Source organism: Mytilus californianus, unplaced genomic scaffold, assembly GCF_021869535.1.
Source record: "Mytilus californianus isolate M0D057914Y unplaced genomic scaffold, xbMytCali1.0.p SCAF_8, whole genome shotgun sequence".
NCBI classification, from domain to species: domain Eukaryota; kingdom Metazoa; phylum Mollusca; class Bivalvia; order Mytilida; family Mytilidae; genus Mytilus; species Mytilus californianus.
Genome location: NW_026262734.1, coordinates 35,168,154 through 35,194,863, shown reverse-complemented (window position 1 = coordinate 35,194,863; position 26,710 = coordinate 35,168,154). Strand labels below are relative to the sequence as shown.

The 26,710-nt window shown below is 33.0% G+C and overlaps 1 protein-coding gene across 2 annotated transcripts in view; it reads right to left on the bottom strand.

Annotated features, from left to right (window-relative positions):
• Positions 1–26,710, bottom strand: part of LOC127712657 (uncharacterized) — a 58,340-nt gene that overhangs the window by 28,945 nt on the left and 2,685 nt on the right. Inside the window, exons 2-5 of one of the 2 annotated variants that reach the window (XM_052219228.1) lie at positions 10,376–10,398; positions 8,538–8,667; positions 7,273–7,389; positions 5,678–5,824 (exon numbers count right to left, since the gene is read on the bottom strand). In XM_052219228.1, coding sequence (XP_052075188.1) covers positions 5,805–5,824; positions 7,273–7,389; positions 8,538–8,667; positions 10,376–10,398 — 290 coding nt within the window. In that variant the 3' untranslated portion in view covers positions 5,678–5,804. Of the gene's footprint in view, positions 1–5,677; positions 5,825–7,272; positions 7,390–8,537; positions 8,668–10,375; positions 10,399–26,710 lie in introns of those variants that run through there. The other variant, XM_052219229.1, reaches the window with a different exon arrangement.

Here is a 26,710-nt window from a genome sequence, read left to right as displayed (position 1 = left end):
CAAACCTATTTTCTGGAAATATTATGCCGTCACAGTACAATATACCTATCGACTCGTGGTGTTGGTTAAATATACGAACTATTAGCCGGTTTATGTTAAAAAGTATCAGTATAAGTACTGAGTATAATATTAAGCTAAATGTATATATATACTTGCAATAACACTTGTTAAACAGCGTAAAAATCAATTTAAGATTAATGGTTTTTTTTGACACAGAAAAAAGCTTGTTGTTATTATTAATATAGTACTTTGCTTAATTCTTCAAGACATAGCACATACGAAATGAATTGTAGAAAAGAGAGGCGATGGATATCGAAGGGACATTGATACTCATAAGTCGAAAATAAGCTGACAACGCAATGACAAATAGACAGACAACAGCACACAAAACACAACATGAAAAACCAAAGACTGATCGAAACGAACCCAACCAAAACTGGGGGTGATCACAGGTGCTCCGAAAGGGTAAGCAGATCCTGCTTTACATGTGGCACCCGTCGTATTGCTCGTGTTAGTACAAAACCGATTATAAGTCTAATTCGGTATGAACGACCGAAACATTCTTGAAGACTGCATGTGGATTAATCCTAAATGTAAATAAAACACCTCATATTGCGATATCTTAAACTTATAGGATTACTGCTATCATTGTAAATTTTGTGGTCTTGGTAGTGTATTGATACCAGATGCAAACAATCTCAGATGAAACATACCTTGCCCAGTAGTCAGCACTTCGGTGTTGACATGAATATCAGTTATATGGTCATTTAAAAAAAATTCCTGTTACAAACCATTACATTTTTCGAAAAACTAAGGATTTTCTTATCTCAGGAATAGATTACCTTAGCCGTATTTTGCACAACGTTTTGGAATTTTGGGTCCTCAATGCTCTTCAACTTTGTACTTGTTTGGCTTTATAACTATTTTGATCTGAGCGTCACTTATGAGTCTTATGTAGACGAAACGCGCGTCTGGCGTATTAAATTATAATCCTGGTACCTTTGATAACTAATTATCTCAATTTTGACTATTTTAGACGTTATGCGATCCGTCTTATGTTCGTCAGCAACTATTATTTGGGCTTCAATACGAAAACGTTTTTCTTTGTAATTGTACATTCATCTTTCCTCCATATTTCGCATCAATATCTTTCTTTGCTGTGTATCGCACTATAGACAGACTTTGAAGTTTGTAGTTTACAGGAACGACGCATGATGACAGTTCTGTTTAATTTTTTCAGTATGATTTTTGATTTACTGTTTGAGTTATACAATGTATAAATGAATATGAAAAGAAAAGCAATATGATAAGCAGGCAAAGCGATCGCTTAAGTGCCACAATTGAAGCAAGATCTGCTTACCCTTCCAGAGCACCTATTACTCCCCGTTTTTGGTAGGTTTCGTGTTACTCAGTCTTTTGGTAGTTTTTTGTTTCTTTTTTTGCAATGAACTTGTCAGTTTGTTTTCGATTAATGAGTTTGAATATCCCTTTAGTATCTTTTGCCTCTCTTTTAAGAAATACCAATTATTACAGATCAGTAATGCATATGCTATTGTATTTGCAGTAATTGTATATTGTGTCGTTCTTACCCTTTTAATTCTATATGGGATAATAGGATTGAACGTATTTAACCTTACCAGAAGCAATAACCGATCCATTTACATAAAGCTGCTGATACAGTAGAGCAGTTGGCTGATGAAGACACTATTAGAATAGTTAAGGTAAACACAACATCGAATAACCAAATGACTTGTATTGGAAAAAAGCAAAAATAAGAAGACGAAATGTTTGATGAAACCATTGTTTTTTTTTCAAAATAGATAAGCAACATGAAATTAAGAGCCAAGCATTCGATCGGGAGTCGTCTGCAGATTTATATTATAACACTTTTGGCAGACTCTTTTTAAAAATTTTGGCTCGTCTATATGTTTCTGAGTTTAGTGTGACGTCCATTTTCACCGAACTAGTATACATTATTGTTTAGGGGATAGCTGAAGCCCGTCCTCGTGTGCGGGATTTTTGTTCGCTGTGTTGAGGACCCATTGGTGGCCTTGGGCTGTTTTCTGCTCTTTGGTCGGGTTATTGTTTCTTCGACACATTCCCCGTTTCTGTTCTCATTTTTTTTTACTTGAACAGAAAGTCCTATTGTTTAATGGCCAATTATCATCAACAGTATCGTAAATTCCTTTATATATGTCTTCTTGAATACAGAGGTTTATGAAGCTTTTTAGCACATTTTCAAAAAATGATGAGCACATTCACATTTGAATATAGGAGCAGCAGGCTGATATCCATAAAAGATGATTATTCACTTACTTAACATTGTTAACAAGGACAGGCAACAAATGTTTTGATGTGTTGATGTAAATCGAGAAAGACAATGCAAATATTTGAATTTGGTTTTTCAAAATTAGTACGAATCTGGTTGATAAACACATAAAAAATTGAAAAATAGCCTTACAGAATCGATACCAAGATACATTGTTCGTTTCGTTTGTTGTAAGCTGTCTGATAGACATAAACTTACACATAAATCAATGGCATTCATTTAAAGAGAATTCTAGTTTTTAATCATTTTATTTTCAGTTTTCAGAAAATTATTGGTTTTATATTTTACACATTACAATTAGGTCCCCGACAAGTTAAAAGGGAAGAAATACCAAATTCATTAGCCAAGGTCAACTGTCAAAGTCATGGAATATAAAACGAAAGACAACGAAGACAAACATGAAAACTAGTCTGAGTAACAGAAACCCCGTCAAAAACTGGGGATGATCTCAGGAGATCTGGAAGAGTAAGCAGTTCATTCACTAGTAACACCTGTCTAGTGTTACTCATGCTAAGTACAAATTCGGTGACAAGTCTTATATATGCGATGATTTCATAATCGGGAACAGAGGACAGGGTTGTGCTACGACAGTTGTAACATATCCGTGGTCATCTGTGACTTATGAAGCCAATAATGGTCAAGCAACTCGTCATGCATGACATCCGTAAAACTTTCGAATGGGGTAACCTCAACTTTACCACTTGGAACCCTTGGTTCAATAGTTCTCAACTGGTTTATCAAATTTCAAAAGTTTAAAATCATGAATAGAACCCAAAAATTTCTACACATTGATTGTAGTATGGTTTGTAAAAATATTATACAACCAAGAAGAATATAATTATTCAAGAAAAATAAAAGCTATTGTTTTGATATGAAAGACGGAAAATGAGGCTGGTTTTACAAATGGAGTAAACATATGTTAATTTTCCATTTTCTTATCAAAGCTGTTATTGCATTGATAGTCATGCGATTGGGGAAACCCCCGAAACGATGACACATATATAGCTTACTTACAATTTATGTCAAGTCATGTTAAAGACAACATCAACTTCGAATATACGAACTAAGAGAAAAATCCCTGTCAATTTCAGTCAGTCTACAGCACAACTTTGCAAAATTGTCAAATAAAATCCTTAACATGGCGAGAAATTGTTACACTTCTAGTTTGTTTGAATCTGCAATAGTGTTTAAATGCATATGTTTACTATATTTTATTTTGATCTGTATTGTCACCTCTCATTACCGTTTAATAGTCTGCACGGTTATTTGTGTAAATAAAGAAATGACCTATACATTTTCCGTGAATATCAAATGATTCAAATTCCACACTTCTGTTTCAACATCTTGACAACGAACCAACTTAAAAGCTGCAACTCTCCAACACAAGAGACTCTCAATATGCATTGGTTTGATTTTGTTAACCAACAGCAAATTGAACCCACGACCATAATCGAATCTTGCATTCTTGCAGGTATTTTTAATTTGATAAAAATGCATTTCTTTTACATTTGCAATCAACTATATGTATATACTGTTTTATCCAATACCTCGGTACTGGCCTGCACTTTCAGATATTAATTTATTGAAATTAGTTGTTATTAGATTTCTGAAATCATTTTTTTTTAAATTATGAAATGTATTTCTCTATACATATCTTTGATTCGTGTCCATGTTGGGCTATACTTTTGGTCCTTTTTGGTTATTAGCTCTTCAACGTTTGTATTAGGTTTTGGATTTAAAATATAACCATTTTGGCCTCCATCATCACTAAAAATGTGAAAAGACATTAATTGTCAAAATACGCGTAGTAGCAATACAATTGCTTCTCTCGCTCTCGCTCCATATGGAATTTACTGACCCCGTATATATCGTATTAGGTCACTAGCATACGGTGTAGTTAATAATATTTGAATGTTAAAATGTATTTTAATAAGTCGATGTTTCATTATTTTGCTCAGTTCAGAATTTAGTAATATTATCAGAGTTTTGGTAATTTCTGCTGAATTCATTTGCAAACTGGTCTAGACTCGCGGCAATTTAGAATTTAATATGCGATCTGATCACAAGTCTATGTGATGAAAGACCGCATTTTGTTTTGCTAAAGCTTGTCTTTTGTTTTTGGTTTCGGTCTTATTGACGTTTCAGACGGCCACTTTAAGAATGTGTTAAGGTTAAAACAAGACTTGATTTGGTATCATATCTAATAACATTCATACATCAATTTAATTAAATGGAGGAGTACTATTATTGTCCACCTGACAAGTAAAAAGGTTCTGACTGTGTTTGCTAGGAAATGTTTTATTCTTTTCGGAACACGATTTATACAAGTAACTACTCAGAACTATGCAGCCATGTGACTTAAAAATACTTAATTTATAACATACAGTTATCAGATTTTACAATTTGTTGATATTCTGTTTACGATATTTGAATGTTTTACTTTACCGCGATGAAATCGTAAACATTCAATGACGTCATTTTTTCTTATGAAAAATACAAAAATGTAAGTATGAACAAATTTGATAAACATGATGTCAAAACCATTAACCGGGAAAATATTTTTTGAAACTTTTACAGGCAAATATTATGGAATGAAACACCAAATACATGTACACAACAAAAAACACACTAGCCTTCGATATAAAACCGTTTTTTCTCGGAAGTAGCATATAATAAGAAAATTTTGACAGAATATTTTTTATTGCAATCTGACCTGAACACCTCCGGGGGGTAAACTCAGTGACTCATTTCACAAAAACTCTTACGAGAAAAAATACTCGTAAGTCCGGAATATTTCAGTATAACTTGCGATAAATTTTTGTCGTAAGATGTTTTGTGAAAAGAGCCCCAATAGCAATACCCGTTACATATTCCTATATAAAATAGTCTGTGATAAGGTTTCATATCATGAATAGAGGATTGTTTGGTATCTCTTGTCGAAATTTAAGAACAATTCTGGAAATATTCAGATAGGATATATTACTTCAACAGTTTTGACTATGATATGACATTAATTAATTACGAGGAAGTTTCACGGTGTTTTTTTTACTCTATTGCTTAGTTTTTATATACTCTGTTCTATCTCTATTGTAGAAGCTTAACGTTACAAAAACGTATGGATAATATCTTTGGGTCAAGTAACAACGTCGTTGAAAAATCCCGGTTCGTCAGACTGACTACACATTTAAAGACTGAAGCTAACTCACAGTCAAGTATTTTGACAGTAAAAGGCGGGATACTATTTTTCCTTAATTTTGAGATCGATATCGATGGAGAAAGATTTAAGCAAAGTGCCACAGACGTAGGGGTAAACGATACATTATGGTATTAACAGCATGTAGTACTACATGTGGAGGAATACAAGACAATTTATTTTGAAATAATAAAATACGTAATGAGTATTTGAAAAATACTATTTTCATTAACATTGACGATTTCGAAAATAAAGTTAACGATTCTCCTTCTTCTTTTTTTTTTATCTATATCTGCATACCCCTACAAAATAAAAAAAATCTATATTTTGCAACGAAATATAGCATAGACCACAAAAACGCCAATCATGAATGAGTCGGTTTTGACTGAATATTATAATAATCTGAGTTCAATTTCTATATATTTCAAGTAATGAAAACCACAATTATTCTTAGTGTGTCTGTTCAAAACAAAAACACATAGCCATCTGGTTGTCATAATCTTATTATTATAGTGTTTGTATAGTATATATGATTGATTCAAATAAGTTCGTTGGTTGTCTGTGTACATTATCTGAAATGTAACATTGGTCTACCTCTATAAAAGAAAAGAAAACAAATACGGTCGGGTTGTAAGCATGACCTTGGACAGCTTATTGCAATATTGCAATATAATTGGTGGAAATAGATCGCATGAAGACCGTTGTTCGATTAAACGAAAATTAGTTTCTTAAATTTACGGTCAGTGGAATACGTACTTGTTATTCAGGCCATTTTGTTGAATAAATCCATGCACTATTTTAATAAGATTTCAAGATGTTGTTTTGGATATATTCACTACGAATCTTGTTTTCTTCTTCTTTAAAATAACTATAAATTCATGTCAATGTACAATCAATGCATCCGTCAAAGGTCCAAGAAATGCCTGTGTAGTATCTTGTTATTTTTTTGCGTTGACAATAACCTATGTTCTTGTGTGCTTTTAATTATATTCTCGTCGTTTCTGTGATGCTTTTGTTCGGCAAGCATTAGTATTAGCAAGAACAATACACTGATTAAATAAGCCACTCTATTTAAATTTAATGAGATTAAGTGTATGGACACTTTTTGAGGAAAATGAAACGGACAAATGCTGACGAAAAGTGTCTGAATTTGACCGTTTCTACCTACATTCAGGAACATGTTAAAATACGGAGATTTAAGATATATCGTTTTATAGAGGCTTTTGCATCTATTTGGTTTGATATACAAGAATATGTTTACGCTTAATTGTGTTTTTACTTACAAATACACATATTTCCAAGTTTATTACGTCATTTTAACTTTGTACCAGAGTGCCAAATTTTTATCACAACGAATCATAGTACAATCTACATTAAGAGACCACTAAACGGAGAGCAAAATCTTGGTCTCATCAGACAGGTTGTATTTCAATGCATGTTCTAAAATTAATGGTCTTATAACACAAGGTTTTGTTACTACAGGTGGTCACGTCAACAGGTTTGACTGTATATCATGACTGGCAATCATAAGATGTCTCACGTTTTTTTTCCGATTTGGTCTCGTCATATATATATATTGTTAAAGCAGAAAAGTGATGACAGCTTTCAGGTAAAAATCCAATCATCTAACTTCCAATCGTCCAAAATACTACAAAAAAAAACAACAAAAGAAACAGAATCTCTCACCTTTTTAACCGAATGGAACATACATTAACTTGTTCCAATAGAAACATGTTACAAAATTGCTAACCTTTTTCACCAAACGGTGGTTCAATACTCCCTGTTCCAACACAATCAAATCGTTTGCTACATGGACACCAACCAAGGAACACAACTGCATTAGCATTTTGATTGTTCACTGCACATTCTACAAAATATAACGTCCTTAAATGAAAATACGTAGATTTATTTTGGAAAGTTGTCTACCATGAGTCTCACTTTTGATTTTTTTTATATGAACTGAATATACCTATTGTTTAAAAATAATAATGTAAAGGGTGTATATTTTAAAGATAAACAAATGCTAAGTTTAGTTGCAACTTAGATAGTTTTAGCTGTATAATTGGTTCTAATATAAAAATAAGATGTGGTAGGGTTGCCAATGAAACAATTCTCTACAAGAGACCAAATGACGTAAAAGTTAACAAATATAGGTTACCTTACGGCCTTCAACAATGAGCAAAATTAATACCGCATAGTAATCTATAAAGGCCCCGAAATGACAAATGTAAAACAATTTAGACGAGAAAACTATGCAATTTCAAACTAATTTTAAGAGTTTGTCCTTATATTATGCCGTTCCAGTGTTCCAAGTTAGGGAGGGTCGAGTGCTCACACACATGTTTTTACCCTGTCCCAATCTTTTATATGCTGGTCCTAAAGTTGGTGCTATCCAGCATATTTGTTTTTCATTTATTTATTTGTCATAAATAAGGCCGTTGGTTTTCTGGTTTCAATTATTTCCTATCTTATCTCGTTTGGGCCTTTTTTGAAAAACAGACTAGACGGTAGGGTTTTTGCTTATTGTTAAGGTTAAGTGTGTCTATATGCTATATGTGCTTAATATTTTGTCTCTGGGACATCTCCTTATTCTATATTGAATACAAATTAATTAATAAAACCTTAGAAACGATTTCATCGTTTTAGAACAGTCCGAAGAGAGAGAGAGAGAGAGAGAGAGAGAGAGAGAGAGAGAGAGAGAGAATGAGAAAGAGTGCTTAATGTTTCATACATTTTATGTCTTTCAATAACTAGTTTTCAAAATTAAGCTTTTTTGTTGTTGTCGAATCGTTCTTTTTATCCTTTGAAACAATGACCAGTTCTTGCAAGCTGTTTGAAGGTAAACATAAGATCTAGAACTAAGTTTTTTTTTTTATAAAACTAACAATACTTAGTATTAAACTAGGAATGACATAAAGGAAGGAAACTGATTTTAAACATGCACTGTGACAAAGAAGCAACTACAATTATACATCATTAGTTTACAAAAGAACGTAAGAAACGTTGTCCATGTACCTGATTCCTTTTGGCCATATGGTTTACAAATCCCAGCAAAGCCCGTGGATCTTTTTTTCCGTCCTTTTACTTTGTCATTGGCACAGCATTGGTTAAATCCACATTCTTTTGAAGTATTGCATTCTATAGGCTGAAACGTTTTATTTTTTCATTAAACATAATTTAAAGGCAAACAACAAAATTTGGACGCTAGATATATATTGTATTCAAATAATCATTAAATTGAATTGTCATCTGATCAGAATCAAAATGTCGTTTAGGTGTCTGTACCACTATGAAATTTATGACAATACTATACAAGTATAGCCTTTGTATGAAGTCGATACGAGGTAATATTGACCAAAGGGAAGCATATTGACTGAGGACGAAGTCAGTGATCGATATGCTTCTCTAGGTCGATATAACATCGTATTGACCTCAACCAAAGGCTACAATTGATATATTATTAATCAACAACTATTGCATGAACAATGTAAATTGGTGATTTGTAGAATGTATTTTAGTAACATGCTAATATGCAGTTTTGACCTACGAAAAGCTGAACACAACAGTATTGGCATGCAAACTGAGCAAATACAAATGAACATGTGATCAAAATTTAACGAATCACAAAACCTTAAAAATATTCGATTAATTATGTAAAAAATAAAAGCAACAGTAGTATACCGCTGTTCGAAACTCATAAATCGATAGAGATAAAAACAAATCCGGGTTACAAACTAAAACTAAGGGAAACGCATCAAATATAAGAGGAGAACAACGACACAACAAAAACACAACATTAAAATGTAACACACAGAGAAACGAACTATAATGTAACAATGGCCATTTTCCTGACTTGGTACAGGACATTTTAAGAATAAAATGGTGGGTTGAACCTGGTTTTGTGGCATGCCAAACCTCCCGCTTTTATGGCAATGTTAAATATAACATTAATATGACAACATTACATGACATGACTACAATACAAATAAATGGGAGAACATATAGGACAAAGAAACACACGAATAATAGCTAACAAAAGGTACTAGGTTTAAAATTTAATACGTCAGACGTGCGTCTCGTCCACACAAGACTAACCAGTGACGCTAAGATGAAAAAAGTTTGAAAGCCAAAACAAGTACAAAGCTGAAGAGCACCGAGGACCAAAAAATATCTTAAATGTTTGACATCACTCAATATAGCAAACCAGTTACGTATTCAGTGATTGTTTCGTTTTGTATACTTTCCAAATAGTTTGTATAATGTTTTTGAGAAAATCAAAAGTATTATAATTAGTCAAATTAGTCATATTTGCTCTTGATATATTCTATAAACAATTGTTTTGAAGACTGTCCTCTAATTAAATGTATATTGGCTATTTTTATTGGGTTGCTGTCTCGTTGACGTAAAGTCCTTATCTCTCAGTCAGTGGTTTTCTATGTTGTGTTTTGTGTACTGTTCTTTGTCTGTTTGTCTTTTTCATTTTTAGCCATGGCGTTGTAAATTCATTTTCAACTTATGAATTTGAATGTGGCTTTGGTATCCTTGGCCTCTTTTCTCCATTCATTCATTCCTATATTTTTGGATTTTTCTGTTGTATTTTGGGAGATTTTAGACAAGACATGAAATATGGATTATTAAATTTGAATGGCATTTCTATTAGTCTTGATATCATAGGTCATCATTTTGGTTACTAATTCTGGTATTATAATTGAACATGATATCTGTTTTTTTTCGGTGGCAGTTAAAAAGTCTGTTTTTCAAAGGGCGACCTCATTTATTAATATATTGGAAAATTAATAATTAACATGGGTTTTTAATCAAATGTAATAATATTAAAATATCAGTACGTTTACCTTCTTTGTCACTGTTGCTTCGGCTGAAAAAAAATGTCATAGAATGTGAACTATCGATTTATTTAGCGCCGAAAGTATATGCACATATGACAAATTATAATGGATCTTGAGGCAAGAACATGTATATCTTATGGAAAAAAATGGGCTGTTATATTGGCCAGTGTTTTGAATTAAGGAGATCAGGTCTGAATAGTAATACTAGTAAATAATTGTATAACGAATGCAAATAATGTAATTTTATTATTTTATTGTGCATTCATAATTTATATGGTTGATGGATCTTATTCTGACCAGTGCTGATATACTAGATATACATGTACACTGTGATGTTTATTGTTGTGATTATCAATTATGTCAATCAATTGTAACTGATTTTAATTCGGGAAATTAAAAATTTTCTTTTCTATTCTATTCTATTCTATTTTATTTTTTCATGCCTTTTATGGGTCCTGTAATTCGAGAATTTAAAAATTTTCTATTCCATTCTAGTCTATAACATCAAAAAGCCAAAAAAATATAAACAACCGAAAAAAGTGAAGATTCACATGAACACATTCACACAAATTACACTAGTAGAGAATACTAAGTATTCTATAATTAATACTTAAAAAATAACACTGACAAATTGTGAATACCAAGGTGACGCCAACTCATAAGTCGATGAGAAACTGACAAAACAGTTACAAAAAAAAAAAGACACAATAGAAAGATGACGAAAAGACAAACAAAGTCCACAAGTTATATTAACACTATATTGAAAACTGAAGACTGAGCAACACGAAATATATCAATATTACTAAATTCCTAACAACCATGTCATGTTATACAAAAAATAATCATCATACAGCTCAAATTACCAGTTGAAATTAATGATATCAAAATATAAATTCTATTGTGACACGCTGCTGTCCCACGGACGTTACTTTGTTCCTGCGATTTGTACACATTTTTAAAGCAGATTGATTAATCTATATTGTATTAACAACACAATTGCTGTAGCAAAATAACAAGATACATTCTTATACTGTTAAATTTAAATCATTTTGTTAAATTCCATTTCTTAAGGTATTCTAAACAATGATTTACAAAATAAAATCAAGTAATGTGTATTACAAGAAATCATTTCTAAAGTAAACCTTTAATAATCAAAGACAAAATAGAAACTCTTAATTAACCTCGGCATATCTAATGGCATAAATGTTAACAAAGCGAAGTTATTTGTTATTAGTTGGAAGTGATTGTATGTCGTATATGTGCATTTGCGTATTAAGGACCCAACAATGTTCGTGACATCATTAACCCCAAGAAATATTTCGTAGTTTTGGGATATGCTTTATGTAGTGAGAAATGACATTTAACATGACACCATTCGTGCTTTTCAAAAAATACAAATGACATTGCTAGCTTGTCAGTTCAACTAACTAGGCCGATGATCAGTTAAATTCCCTCTAAAATATAAATGCTTAGTTTAGTTTGCAGATAAAAAGAAAAGAAAAATCCTTGGCAGTATGTTATATAATTGACGTCTGCAAATTCATCAATACCATTCTAAATTAAAATGCATGATATAATTAAAGAAATACATGTTTATAGACAAATCTGATCAATTCATTTAAAAACAATGTTCATTAAATTTCAAACTCACTTTTCCCTATTACTTCGAAAAGGGTAATTGTCACACAGAAACAACACACAAGTAGTCCAATACGCGCTTCCATCTTGACAAACCAGTATAAAATATCAGTAATGCAATTTTTAAGCTTTCTATTCATAAAGTAATTATTTATTCATTCTATATGAGAGATGTTGTTGTATAAGGATGTTTATGTTTATTTGTCATTTTTTTATCAAATCAAAATATAAAAAAACAACTGTAAACAGGATATGTTTTAATAACTTTTTAAATGTAATTTTTATTTTGGGGGAAATTACCTGTACGGTTATGTCAAATGTATATTTTTTCATTGTGCGATTTAGTAAAGTAAAATTGATGACGAGCTATCTATTCCAAAAACAGATGAAATTCAACACGGATTTTGGCTATTGAAAAGAGGTTTGCCTACGTGGCTGTTTTTAAATCTCATTCAATGGTTTTGAAAACTAGAGGAATTGTTCAGAAAAAGTGCTAAAATTCTCTTGACGGGTGATGAATTATGCATATCATGATACGCTTAACGTGTTGAAGAGTTAATGCGATTACCTAAGTTTTTTTGTGACCTGATCTGTCTTTCTAATCGATTTATGAGATTTGGGCGCTAAACAAGTACTGTAGTCTACGATATTATTTCTAGAGACGACAAAGTTATAGATAAATGAGTACGATTCATCATCATCATCATCATCATCATCATCATCATCATCATCATCATCATCATCATCATCATCATCATCATCATCATCATCATCATCATCATCATCATCATCATCATCATCATCATCATCATCATCATCATCATCATCATCATCATCATCATCATCATCATCATCATCATCATCATCATCATCATCATCATCATCATCATCATCATCATCATCATCATCATCATCATCATCATCATCATCATCATCATCATCATCATCGAGTTTAAAATGATATGCATATGAACCCTGCTTTGTTAAAGACAGAAACACTCAGCCGGACTTTTAACGTGCTTGAATTATCTCGATCACAAGGTAAACATCTGCAGTAAGCCATTTCACTATCCCCAAACACGCCATTTCGAAATTGGGTTGACCAGGACTTGTTCTTTCTTCTAAATACCACGTGCTTAGAGAGGAGCAGCAAATACTAATTGTTAAGTCTTTGGTTTAAACCGGCCGGCGATCGAACTCATAACATTACGCACTCAAAGCGAGCCAACCAAATGCAGTCATAGCTATAGGAAGCAAGTTAAGTTGCTGAGTGTGATGCAAAAACCAGTCCTTCTTACTCTTTACACTCGTGTGTCCTTATAGTTATAAAAACTTGTATTTTACTTTGTACTTCGTTCTTTCTTAAAATAAAAAAAAAAAAAATTTTGTTCCCAACATGCTTAACGAGTTTTGTTTTGAATACAAAAATACAATAAACACTTTTTGTGGACAGCATACATGTAAAAGGGTTTTAAAAATCAATATTCGAGAAAAGAGGAAAATGGGAGTAAACTGTGTGTTTTCTCTCAGTCAGCTTGCGATGAGGATCGGTCGAGAACAAACTTTACGAGATGATTTCAGCTTTCCAAATGTTAACATTCCTTTTTCTACGTACGGGAAGTGCTACATGTGGAGTAAATATCACTTAGTTGATACGATATTTTCAGAGTTTGCCTTTACGAGCACGATTTTCTTGATAGCGAATTGCTGCCTTTAATGAAGCTATTGAAACAAAGGTTCCAAATGGTAAGGTTGATGTCATCCCTTTAAAGGATTCTGGACACATTGATGAGTTGGTTGATTGTTAAGGAATATCTGTGTCACAAATAAAAACGAAAATTTTCCAATCGACGTAGTTTAAATCCCGTACGCTTTTCATAAAAAAAAGAATCAAGCCGACTGAGAGAAGACACACAGTCTACTCCTATCGAAATGCAGATTTGCTGTTCAAAACACAGGACCAAAAAATCTGTTTATCTGTTGATTGATGGATGTTCAACATATATTCAAATCAGACAGATATCTTATACGATTACTTGAAACTGGTACTTTGAAATACGTTGCTATGTACTGGAACGACTTATTCAGTCTTTTGCAATGTACTAGCTCAATGGGAAACAGTCCGTAGTAAGACAAGTTACCCTACCTTGACACATTTTCCCGACTCCTTGCTATCACATGTTTACTGGAGACGCATTAATAACCATTTAGGTCTTTGGTTTTGATAGATTTTAGGGTCGAAGTGAGACTTATAACTTACGAGGGCATGAACCTACAACAAGACATCGGAGGCAGTTCGTATGAAGTAGATATATACTATTTGGGAGAGAAAAATAAAATCCTTAAGATTGTTTAGGTTGGCATAATTTTTTTTATCATATTCTATTTTCCTTCTAATTCAAAACTCTGTAACGTTTACTCCATAGATTGCAGTAGGAACAATTGGCCTTTTGCAAATAACTGTCTTGAATGTTAACATGTTCATCATAAACCTTCCTTACTTTTCTATTCTAATAATATGAAAGTAAGGAGATGCTGTACGATTTTAAATGAGACAAATAATCACAAAAAGGTAAAAGAACAAGGATGTAAAAACTAAGATGTTTAGCCAAATAATTTTGAATTTTTAGAATGACCATAAATATTGCATTTAAACATTGTTAGAATGAATGTAAGGCCTAGGACAGGGAATACAACTAAACGGGTCGCTTATCAAAATAGAATAGGGCTATTGTGGCAGTTAATATATTATTTTTCTTCGTGCAAGAAGTCTGGAAGCCTTATTCAAATACGTAAGACAAAATTTAAACATATGAAAAAACGAAATACTGATTTCTAATAAACTAATGTCTTGTGAACTTGTGAATTACTAGTATGTTATTTGATAGATTAAAGGGGCATTAGCTACAAGATATAGAAAACAATGAAATCTGATTGTTTATGTTCAATCATTATTGAAAGTGAAATAGTGATATAATAATTTGGCTTTTAGCAGCCAGTTTGGTTCAGTTTTATCAAAATAAGCAATGAAAAATCGCTAATGAATTATTCACTTGCAAGTGAATAATTCGACCTCATTAAATCCGTATTCATGTGAACTTCAATTAAACCTCTAAGCTTTAGATGGTTTACGCATGAAATAAGCGTGTTCAGCTATAAAAAGAAAAGAATGTCAACATTGGAATGAAACAAGGGTAAACCATTTGGTTGACTGATTTGATCTACAAAAACTCGTTCTTATCCAGCTAAAATCGATTATTAACATATTTTTTAAACCTATAATATGAAATTAAACAGATCTAGAAAAATCCAATTGCACGAGTTCGATATCTATTTATACCTATGTTTATGTTTATATCGGGTTATATGACCGTCGGCAGTCTTCGGAGGTCTTCTCGATGGTTAATTAGATGGCGTATAGACTAAAATACGCTAAATTATTAGTTGTTGACGTTTTATTATTTGGATATACGTTTAAGTATGTTATAAATCAAATGTGAGAATATGAGTCAAATCGGTGAACATGAATATGACAGTTAATGCCCTTTTAAAAACTAAAAGCATTAATTTTTTTTTGATTTATTTTTATTTAATCAAGGAGCCAAATTTGACCTCATTTGACCTTTTTTCTTTACAATTACAGTTTATCATTTAAATCCACGAACCTTATAAAACTGATTACATAAACAAAATTCAAAAAATAAATAAATCTATATTGAAATTGATTGTATATAAACCGACTCATTGCCGTTTTATTACTGTCTGCCAATATGAATATAAAATACTTTTTTTAGTTTGTAGGAACATGTGGATAGGGCACAGTTGACGAATTGTTGCTGAAGGACTCGTAAATATCAAAGAAAATTGTGAAGAAACGCTTCTGTCAAATATCCAAATGCATTTATTTCTAAAAAAAATGGAAATTGTTATATTTGTAAGAATTTTTATATACAATAATAGAGATTAGCAAAATTTTATATTTTCAATAATCTGTTTAATTCAATCAAATATTTGTGTGTGTGTGTTGCACTGTTTAGATTTTTGCCATATATTGCATCGCCATGGGTGGCGCTTTCACATGGAATTTAAATTTTGGAATTCCCGTGTCTATCACTTGTTAATTTGGTGTTGACAACGAAGCAGGTGCTGCAGGATATAGTTTATTTAATTAAAACTAAAAGATGCCAAACAAAAGTAATGCCAGGGGATCGCCATCAAGGGCCATTGGAAAGAAGAGGAAGACGACCAGCAGGGAAGATGGACAAGGAGCTAGGACCGTGGACATGACACAAAAGAAGAACGAAGTTGGCCGTAAAAGAATGGACAGGAAAAGACAGGAGGCCGAGGTGGAACACGTGGGGAAACAAGGACAAGAAGAAGCTGACGTATTATCAGGTAATGAGTCGGAGGAGGATGCACGGGCATTCCCCCCTTTTATGCACGACCCGTCACACACAAATTTTGAAATGGGACATAATACAATTGATTTCACCCCGACACAAGAGGCTAGCATTCATGACACAGTGGGGGAACACGTGCCTTTTAAAATTAAGGAAAAGATTTGGGAGGGAAAGTTTATTGAGCTACATATTCTTTTGAGAACACAGAAAGAAATAGAGGATGTTGACGAGGGCGATTAACATTAAAAAGGGGGAAATTTGCATTGAAAAAGATCGTCGGGTTTTGATTTGTCAATAAACGAATGAACTTCAGCATTCATGGTATTTATGAGTGTTTTACATTGAGAAATACAGAACTCAGGCAAAGGAATTGTTAAACTTTATGCATGATATTAGATTAGCTGCAACGAGGTCAGAAAACTGAGCCACCTATGACGAGCAATTTAGGCTAAAAATAGAAAAGAATCCAAACTTATCTTGGGGAAACAAACACGGTGAATATTGGCTATTAAACATCACATCTCCAACAGTACGAAACAAGACTTCAATGCAACCACAGGGTTATAGCACAAATACACAAAATCGAAGTCATTATAATTCAAATGCAGCTATCCTTTCCAACACTTACACGAGAACAAATCAGCAATCACAGGTAACTAGTGGTAGTACAAATATGTCCTGTAAATACTACAATAATGGTACTGACTGTCCATACTTCCCTCGTTGTAAGTTTAAACATGTATGTGAAATATGCAGTGGAAAACACAGAAAGGCCTAATATAATAACTGGGCACAAGGAAGAAGTAACAAAAAGTATTAATTTTTATTCATTAGGAAATACTCTTGTTAAAGTATCTGTCTTGGAAAATTATTTAGAATTTTATCCACATTAAAATGTAGCACATGAAATTATATCTGGTTTCAAATATGGTTTTTCATTAAAATATTTTGGCTCCAGGGAACCAAGGAAACGTTCCAATTTAAAAAGTGCAATACAGCTACCCAACATTTTTAAAGAAAAATTAATGAAGGAAGTTAAACTTGGTTGTATTGCTGGTCCTTTCAGATTCCCGCCTTTTCCCACATTTCAGGTATCACCAATGGGGTTAATGCTAAAAAAGGATGGGGATTTTAGACTTATTCAACATTTATCCTATCCTGAGAATAAATCAATAAATGATTTAATTGATAAAAATTCAGTGCAGTACAGTTCAGTGGACGAACCAGCATGTTTGATTACTAGACACAAAATATTTGCCCGTTTAAGCCAGTGTGATGTAAAGGCTGCTTTTTGCTTATTGCCTATTGCCCTGCAGGATTTTGACTTGTTGGGGATAAAATGTCAGGGTGAATATTATCTTAATAAAATGCTTCCAATGGGAGCTTCAATCAGTTGCGCCCTTTAGGAGAAATTTGCAAAGGTTTTGCATTGGATGATACAGCAAAAAAGTGGAATGATAATATACTCCATTATTTAGATGATTTTCTTTTTGTCTAGTCGAGCGAAACATCAGAAATTGGCAATACTTTGAAGATATTTCAAGAGGTATGCGATAAAATAGGTATTCCTCTTGCTAGTGACAAGACTACTTTGCCTACTACAATATTCACTTTTTTGGGGTATAGAATTTGATACGCAAAATTTAATCATGAGGCTTCCAAATGAATAAATTGTCAAACTCACACAAAAAAAATCAGAGATACCTAAGACAGTTCTAAAACTACTCTAAAGGACATGCAATCTTTTCTTGGGCTCCTGAATTTTGCTTGCAAGGTGGTTGCACCAGGCCGCACCTTGTGCCGCAGACTCATCAATTCAACAATGGGGGTAAGGAAATCATATTACATAATTAGAGTAAACAAGCAGATGAAAGCTGATTTAGAAGTTTGGTTAGACTTTTTAAAACAATACAATGATGTCACTTTTATAACCGACAATGTATGGGTTTCAAACGAAAAAATTGAGTTGTTCACGGATAGTGCAGGGGGGTCCAAAGGTGGGTATGGAATCTTTTTCGCAGGTCAGTGGGCCCAAGGCATATTGCCAAAACATTGTGTTGAAACTGGATTACCCAGGGATATGACACTGTTAGAGTTGTTTCCAGTTGTAGCAGCACTTATATCCTGGGAATCATATTTTGTTAACAAAAAAGTTTCAATTTTTTTGATATGTTGATAATCAGGCGGTTGTTTAAATCATCAATATGAAAACTAGCAAATCAAGTAGAGTTATAACAAATTGTTTTAATGACCTTAAAAAATAATACGTCAGTTAAGGCAATTTATATCCCTTCAAAACAAAACCAAATTGCTGATTGTCTTTTTCGTTCTCAGTGGGGAAAGTTCAATTGCCTAGCTCCAGAAACAGACCAGTGGCCAACCAAAAATCCAATACAGATCTAGAACATTTAAGTCAGGTGGCGGATTATATTGTCAACCAAGGTGTGCCAAAAATTACACAAAAATCATACAATTTGGCTCTGTCAAAACTTTGTAATTTTTGATCATCTTAAAAATTGAAACAGCTATGGACAGTGCCAGTCAATAATTTGCTAAATTTTATAGCTTTTTGTCAGTAAAAGGTCTTTCAGGGGGGTACCATATCATCTTATATTTCAGGAGTTTCATATCATCATAAAATACAAGGCATACAGGATACTACAAAATTCTTTATAATTGGCAAGGCATTAGAGGGAATAAAAAGAATTCAAGGAGGAAAACGCAATGACATTAGAGCACCAATCACAGTGCAATTGTTATCCGATATGATAAGTTGTTTAGATAAAGTATGTAAGAATAAATACGAATCTGCTTTATTTTCAGCAGTTTTTTCAGTTGCCTTCTTTAGTTTGCTTAGGGTGGGGGAAATCACTACTTCAAAAATAAGTCTGTTATAAATGGCCCCAACTTAACAATTGCTGATATTTTAGTAAAGAAAAAAATCCTGGAGCTGAGAGTAAGATGGTAAAAAACTGACCAAAAGGGAAAGTCCGTTACTTTATTGATACCCGGGAACAGACAAACCTACTGTCCGCTACGACTCACTAACGACTACTTAAGGGTACTACCTGTAACAATAAAGATTTTTTTATACATTATAATGGTATGCCTCTAACTAGATACCAATTCAGCAGTATACTGAAAAAGGCTTTAAATTTCCTTCATATCAGTAAAGGTCATTTAGGTCACATAGTTTTAGAATTAGGGGTGCCACTGGACTGGCCAGGCAGGGGGTGTCAGAGGAGGTAATTATGAAATTAGGCAGATGGAAATCGCATGCTTATTCTCGCTATATCAGGTTGCAAATTTTCTAGTTACAAAAAGGGTAACAAACTACAAGTTTTCACAGGTCCCAAGATTTTATGGATTGTTGGAAGTTCCCTTGTTCATTGGGCCAATAAAGAGGCAAAGAAGTATGGTAGGACCAACCTTGGACTGGAGTCCAAAGGAGTCACAACATACTGGTTTGGTCAACCTGGTTTACAGTTAAAAAATTTGGACTCCCTACTGGATGCGAAAAGAAATTTTTACCTTCTCCTAATTTCATGATTATTCACTGTGGAACTAATGAATTGACAGATGTAGAATTGACAAGGAAGGGTTTGATTGAAAATGTAAAATGTTCTATCCTACGTTACCAGGTTTTATTCAAAAATATTATTATAATCTGGTCTTCAATGCTACAGCGCAGATACTGGCATTTTGCACCTTGAAATGCTGGTCCAATAATTGAACAGAAGAGAAAAAGAGTTAATTCAGTGGTCAAAAACTTTGTGATAGAAAATGGGGAGAAAGCTATTTTACATGAGAACATTAGGGCAAGGGAAGTGTCTTTATACAGAACAGATGGAACACATTTATCACAAACTGGAAATCAGGTTTTCTTAAATAATACACAAGGGTTGAGTCTTTTCTAAGCACAACACAATCAACTTTTCCACAATTAAAATTTTGTGGAAGTGAGAACCTAAGCCAGACCATTTGGTAGCTGACTTGGGCTCTCATGTGGCGGTCCAGGGAGACTGGTAGTGATTGGGGGATTATTTCACTCGGTCCTTGTTCTGGGCCTGACAAGGTCTACAATTTGCAGGTTTGGAAAATGTGGTGAGTGGTAACGGTTGGGTCCACAGATGGGTAACTCTGGGACCTCCTCCACCTCATCTTTTAGAGGGGAGGCCTACACCTGCCAACAGGTGGGGCACTTATAGCTGGAGCATTGGTAATACGAGTTTTTTTCCTGGTCACTTCCTATGGTAGGTGGCGGTGTAACCGTGTTTAACTACCAGTGGTTTTATGACACTTTGTCAACATAGGTCAGCTGATAGCCATTGTGTATAGGTAATCGATAGTCACCCTAGCACCTCAACAAAATATTATAGAATACTCTGTAGTCAAAGTAATGCCACAAAGTAAAAATGTACATTCTAGTCATGAAAATGTAAATACAAGTTAGTGTAATAAAATGTATGTTTAATTTCAATGATTGTTTTTTGTATAAGTGGTAAAGGTTATATTTGTAAGAATTTTTATATACGATAAAGTATATATTTGGACTTTATATACCTGCATCTATATCATTCTTCTCAGCTTTCTGAATATACATGTATCTCACCTTCATGACATCTAACATTTTCATTGTTGCAGTCTAATATTCATAATGTCTACATACCAGCCCAATTTTTAATGCGTACGACACGTTTTTCTTGAATAACCCTCATCAGTTGCGGTGAAAACCCGAAGTATAAATGATTTTGAAGCAATATGAATAAAACATATTCAGTCATCACATCTAAAAAGAACTTTAACAGAACAGCAAAGTTGTTCAAGATCACCTTGCTCGAGGCAGTTGCAACCGTAACAGTTTTGTATGATTAACAAAGTCAGTTGACTTCGAATTATGAAAGAGTCTCAGGTCATAATGTTTGATCCGACAATATCATGTTTGACCTGGCGTTGACACTGTAATCGTCCACAATATTACACAAACTGTATTTAGACAAACATGAGGCCCTGGTCGTTGAATATAGAGGTGCTAACTATTTAACATTTCGTAAACAATCATGTTCTTGTACAACTTGAAATGAGTGTGTATTAAATACACTTTTGGTTTTCAAATATTCGGCTTTGAGTGTTCCTGGTGAAAGCAAAACAATCAAGAAAAGCGCTTCGGACGCATGAAATTCATAAAGTGTTGTTCATTACAAAAGTAAAAACGTTAAAGTAGGTAGACAGGCACACGTTGTACCCTGCATGTTCTATTCAACAACAAAATACAAAACTCAAACCTATTATTTTATGAATTTATATAAAACCCATTCCTCATTATACGGGGTGTGTTAATAGTTTTGCTATAAATCTGGCTTGGTTGACACGTTTGAACTGTTTCACATTTTTTCTTGTCGGTGCCTTTTATAAGGTACGTATTTTATATTTTTTGAAGATCATGCAGTGACCTACAGTTGGTTATATTCACGTCATTAAGACTCTTGTGGATAGTTGTCTCATTGGTAAACATTCTACATTTTCCTATTTTTATACTACCAGCATATAGAAAAGAAAAGACTAAGAAACAGCCAAACAGGGGTGATCTCATGTGATCCTGAAGGGTGAGCAAATGTTTCTTCACAAGTGGCATCCGTCATATTACATGTATTATTCATGGTCAGAACAAAGTCGTTAAGAAGTCTAAATCTGTGAGGTCACAATCGAAAAATAAAAATTACGGGATTGCGATGTGAGATCGTCAGATCAGCAGTCAATGCTTCGGGACTTACATGCTTACTAATTTACTTAGCCTTGCATTCAAATGATCGCATATTCATCAGAATTTCTCTTTAAGTGTTTCGAGAAGGGAAAAACTAAGGCTAGAAATATGTTGATAATTTAGTAAAAATGTAATGCTGACCAAAGATGATTTTGGCTTTTCTATATAAACCTTTTCGTTCTTTATCTTCTGATACTGATTCATATTTTAGTCCAAGGTGATTATGAAGAACGAATATAAATTGGGTGTACACATGGTATGGTTTACTATTATCTACGACCCTCAAAAGATTAAATCTCCTAGGTTAAGAAAATGTTATGCAAGTTAGCCATATCTTTGTATAATTGTTTTTATATATATAAAAATGGATTTTATTCATATCTTGAAAAAAGTCGACTGACTCATCATAAAAATATCCTTTCAAGAAAGCATAAATGAAAGCATGCACAATAATGTCCGATACAAACACAAAAAAAAAGATACTTCATGCGAAAGGAAAAACTAAAAGTTTATCTGTTCAATACAACTATGTTGAAAGTAAATAAGTGTCAAAGATGTGGAGGTTTTTGAAAATATAAACAAAATCCCTGCCTAGAAGTCCAAACTTCTATGTTGAAATCGACAATAAGCAATCTAATACCGTATAGTAATCTATAAAAAGCTCTGTATAATTAAAAGGTAAAATAACAAAAATACAAAACTCCCCGAAAAATTCAAAACGGAAAGTCCCTTATCAAATGACAACATCAAAAGCTCAAACACATCAAACAACTGTCATATTCCCGACTTAGTACAGGTATTTCCTTATGCCGAAAATGGTGGATTCAACAATTCAAAAGAGAAAAACCAACGGCATGATTTAAGCTTAAAACAGTAAACGAAATACAAATATAACAGACAGTTCCAACGACAACCACTGAATTACTGGCTCCTGACAGCAAATTTGGAAAAATAACAGTTAAACTGTTTGCATGTAAGTATATTTTTACTATTAAGAACAGTTACCCTTTTCTGTTTTAGTTACATATACCACGTCTGTGGTTACTAAACTCGTTATTAAACTCAAAATTGCTGCTTACTATCAAATTAATATCTTTATAACATATATTTATTATATCAACTTAATATCCAAGTTGATACGAAATTTCGGAGCTTATATTTCCTATCATGATTTTCTTGATAGAGGGTTGCTGCCTATATGAAAGCTTTTAAACCATGAGTTCAAAATGGTGAAATTAAAATCATCATTTCGAAAGTTATACGGACGCCATGTTTAGTTGGTTGTTCGTTATGAAATATCTAATTCACAAATGACGACAGATATGTTCCCATTGTCGGAACACCATCGTCCTCTTTTCCTCGAATGTTACCAACCATATTAGACTTATCATCGGGTTTGTACTTACATGAGCACCACAAAATTACCACTTCGGGAGTACGATCTCCTTCGATCCACTTCCGGAGCAACTGAGATCACCACTTGTTTTTGGTGGAGTTCGTGTTTTTAGTCTATAGTTTTCTATGTCGTTTTTTGTATACTATTGTTTGTCTTTTGGTCGTTTTTCGTTTATAGCATTGTCAGTTCGTTTTCGACTGATGAGTTTGATTAGAGCTTTGGTATCTTTTGCATCTCTTTAAATTGCCAAATAGGCAAATTTTCATTAAAAGTTGAAATTCGTGCATCGGGTGCAGTAAAATTGCATTAATGGTATTCAAGGTATTGGACAGCATTACATAAGTTTGCCCTTGCAAGCTTTTTGATATTATAACGGTTGTGTTGGTAGAACATAAGGTCATCGAACATCACTTTTACTATAGCCTATAGCTGCCTTAAGATTGTGCAGTTTAATTTCAATTGACTCAGTGTTTGCAAAGAGGATTTTTTTTCTGTTTAAAGTTTATGACACCGATTGGTTTCAAGGGATTACTATAGTTCACACTGATGGTGATGATGGAAGACTTTATAACGTCCAATGTGAAATTAATTGTATACTCAGGACGAGAACATATTAATTTGATATCATAATGAACCCTGCTTGGTACTAAACCGACATGCCGAACCGGATTTTTAAGGTTATAACTTGCAAGGTAACAGTCCGCAAGAAGACTTGTTACCCTTCCCGGACACATTATTTTGATTCAAGCCGACCATTTTTTGCTCTTACTCCTAAATGCCGTATGCCTAGCAGAAGAGCAGCAAATACTCATTTTTAAGTCTTTGAATTTACATCAATTAAAAAAAGAGAAAACGAAAAACGATCCTTTCTTATTGCTTAAACATTAATGATGACACACACAATTCGAAAAAAGGAAAGTCTAAACTATGTCTAAAAGTTGTACTTTAAGTATATGCTCTTCAAGTCATCCTAACCTTACGGCTACCAACTTATACTTTCCAAAAATTTTTTTTTTACATCATACAAGGCACAAGTCCTATGTATACATTGTACGTATCATATTGATATATGTAAAAGCGACATTTGATTATCGTCCGGTTGGTAGTTGAGAGGTTTTGTCGATAAGTTTCTTTAACAGTGAAACATAATGTACTCCAAGGAGGGCATTTAAACCACTATCGCGGTAAATAAAACGTTGCTAGATTTAAAGGTAAGTTTTTAAAATAATTGCACTTGTGCACAAAATTTAAACTGAACAAAGGGAACAACTGAATATAATTTGATGACTTAATTTCAGTGACAGATTTAAGAAGAGTTCATTCTAGAAAAAAAAACCACGCTTAATAGATAGGTTGACGTATAAGGAGTGGTTTAATTATGTTTTAACAACATTTTGGTGTGTTTATAAACATATGACCATGTTATGAAGGCGGAAAAATGACTCAAAACTGTTATTTTTATATATTTGATATCATCCGCACACAAAAAAACGAGATCATTCCGTACCAACTCATCTATTCTATAGAAGGAAAACTATGCATTGTCTTTCAGATACAACTCGTTTTTTCTTCAGGGTGACATGAGCAGCATTTTATTTAAAACCCATATAAAATTGGCACTCTTGTTTTTAAATTGCCTTTAACAGCTATGTGTAAGGCTAAGTATTTTTCTTTTTCATTCTATAAAAAAACGTCAAATTATATTTTCCCTAATTTTTTGTTTGTTACTTTGATTTGTCTTCTTAATGGAAGTATGAGAATTTAACATCAGTAAGGTACTGCCTTCATGTACGTATAGTATATACACTCTATAATTCAAATACCTGTAGGTTTCAAGAATCTTCCTATGTTGACCTTTTGTAGGGGAAATTTGCCTTTTTAAATAGAATTCATTGCAAAATTTGACAGACGTTATGCAAGATAATATCCATTGGAAAATTAAGTAAAAGTTACTTTCCATTCTGATTTCATTATTGGGTGCACTGAAATTATCTTTTTTGAATCGACAAACCTATTGGTCAACAAAAAAATATTTTACTCTTTTCCGTGCATTTGTGGTAGACAAAAAAAAAAATTTATATCAGTTAACTGGTTTAAAGTGTTATCAATATTCATGATTTACAAGAAAACTTGCTCAATTTACTACCCAACTGTTCGAGACATAGTTGGGGTATGCGTTAATGAGACAGCAATTCGACCACACCAACGTATAGAGGATAACTTACAATCAACATCATGGTTTAATAATAAATATGTCTAAATACATGACACCTTTACGACACGACAGACGAATCTACGACACCACAAATTACATATACTTACGTAATGTCCATGTCACAGAAGGACAACTATTTGCTACAGGAAGACTGCTGATCTTATATTGTCGGGCTAAACTATTATGAAATGTATAGTTTTATTAATCTGCTGTGGCTACCACATTTGAATGAAAAAGTCACCATATGCTATTCATTAAGGTCCAGGCACAGGCTATGTGTACATTTCCCATGTTTTAATGTGATTTCAATTGGATAGAAACGATATTTTTGTAAAGTGTTTTATTTTTTTGTTTAAAATTTGCAATGTAGAATTAGGATGACCGTTGTTTTTTTCTTCAGAATAGCAATTTCTAAACTATATTTTAACTTTCGCACAAAGAAAGACATGTACATTTAATTTAACCATGCAGTTATTTCAGTGAAAATAAAAATCACAATGAAAAAACTTATAAAATTAATATTCCAATGACATTTCCTATTGACAGCTGTTCCTTTCATTTTGATTATATAAGAATTATCAAATAAACATTCACTTATTTAGCAACATATTTCAGGTATAAATGAATATATTGAAAAAGACTAAAGAATTGCTTAACTGGTTTTGTGTACTTGTTTGTCAAGATGACAGCCCGTATTGGACTACTTGTGTTTTGTTTCTGTGTGATACTTATATTCTTAAATTTCATACACTTTACGATTAAACTGTTTACATCAAATTATAAAAACCAGGAATACTTATTGATATCAGATATGTTTCTTTATTTCAAAAATCACAAAATAAAACAATGAGAGGTGAGAGATTGTTTTTGACTCACCGTGACTTTGTGATAAAGAACAGCAATGAAAGCGCTGTTACTATGCTTTTTG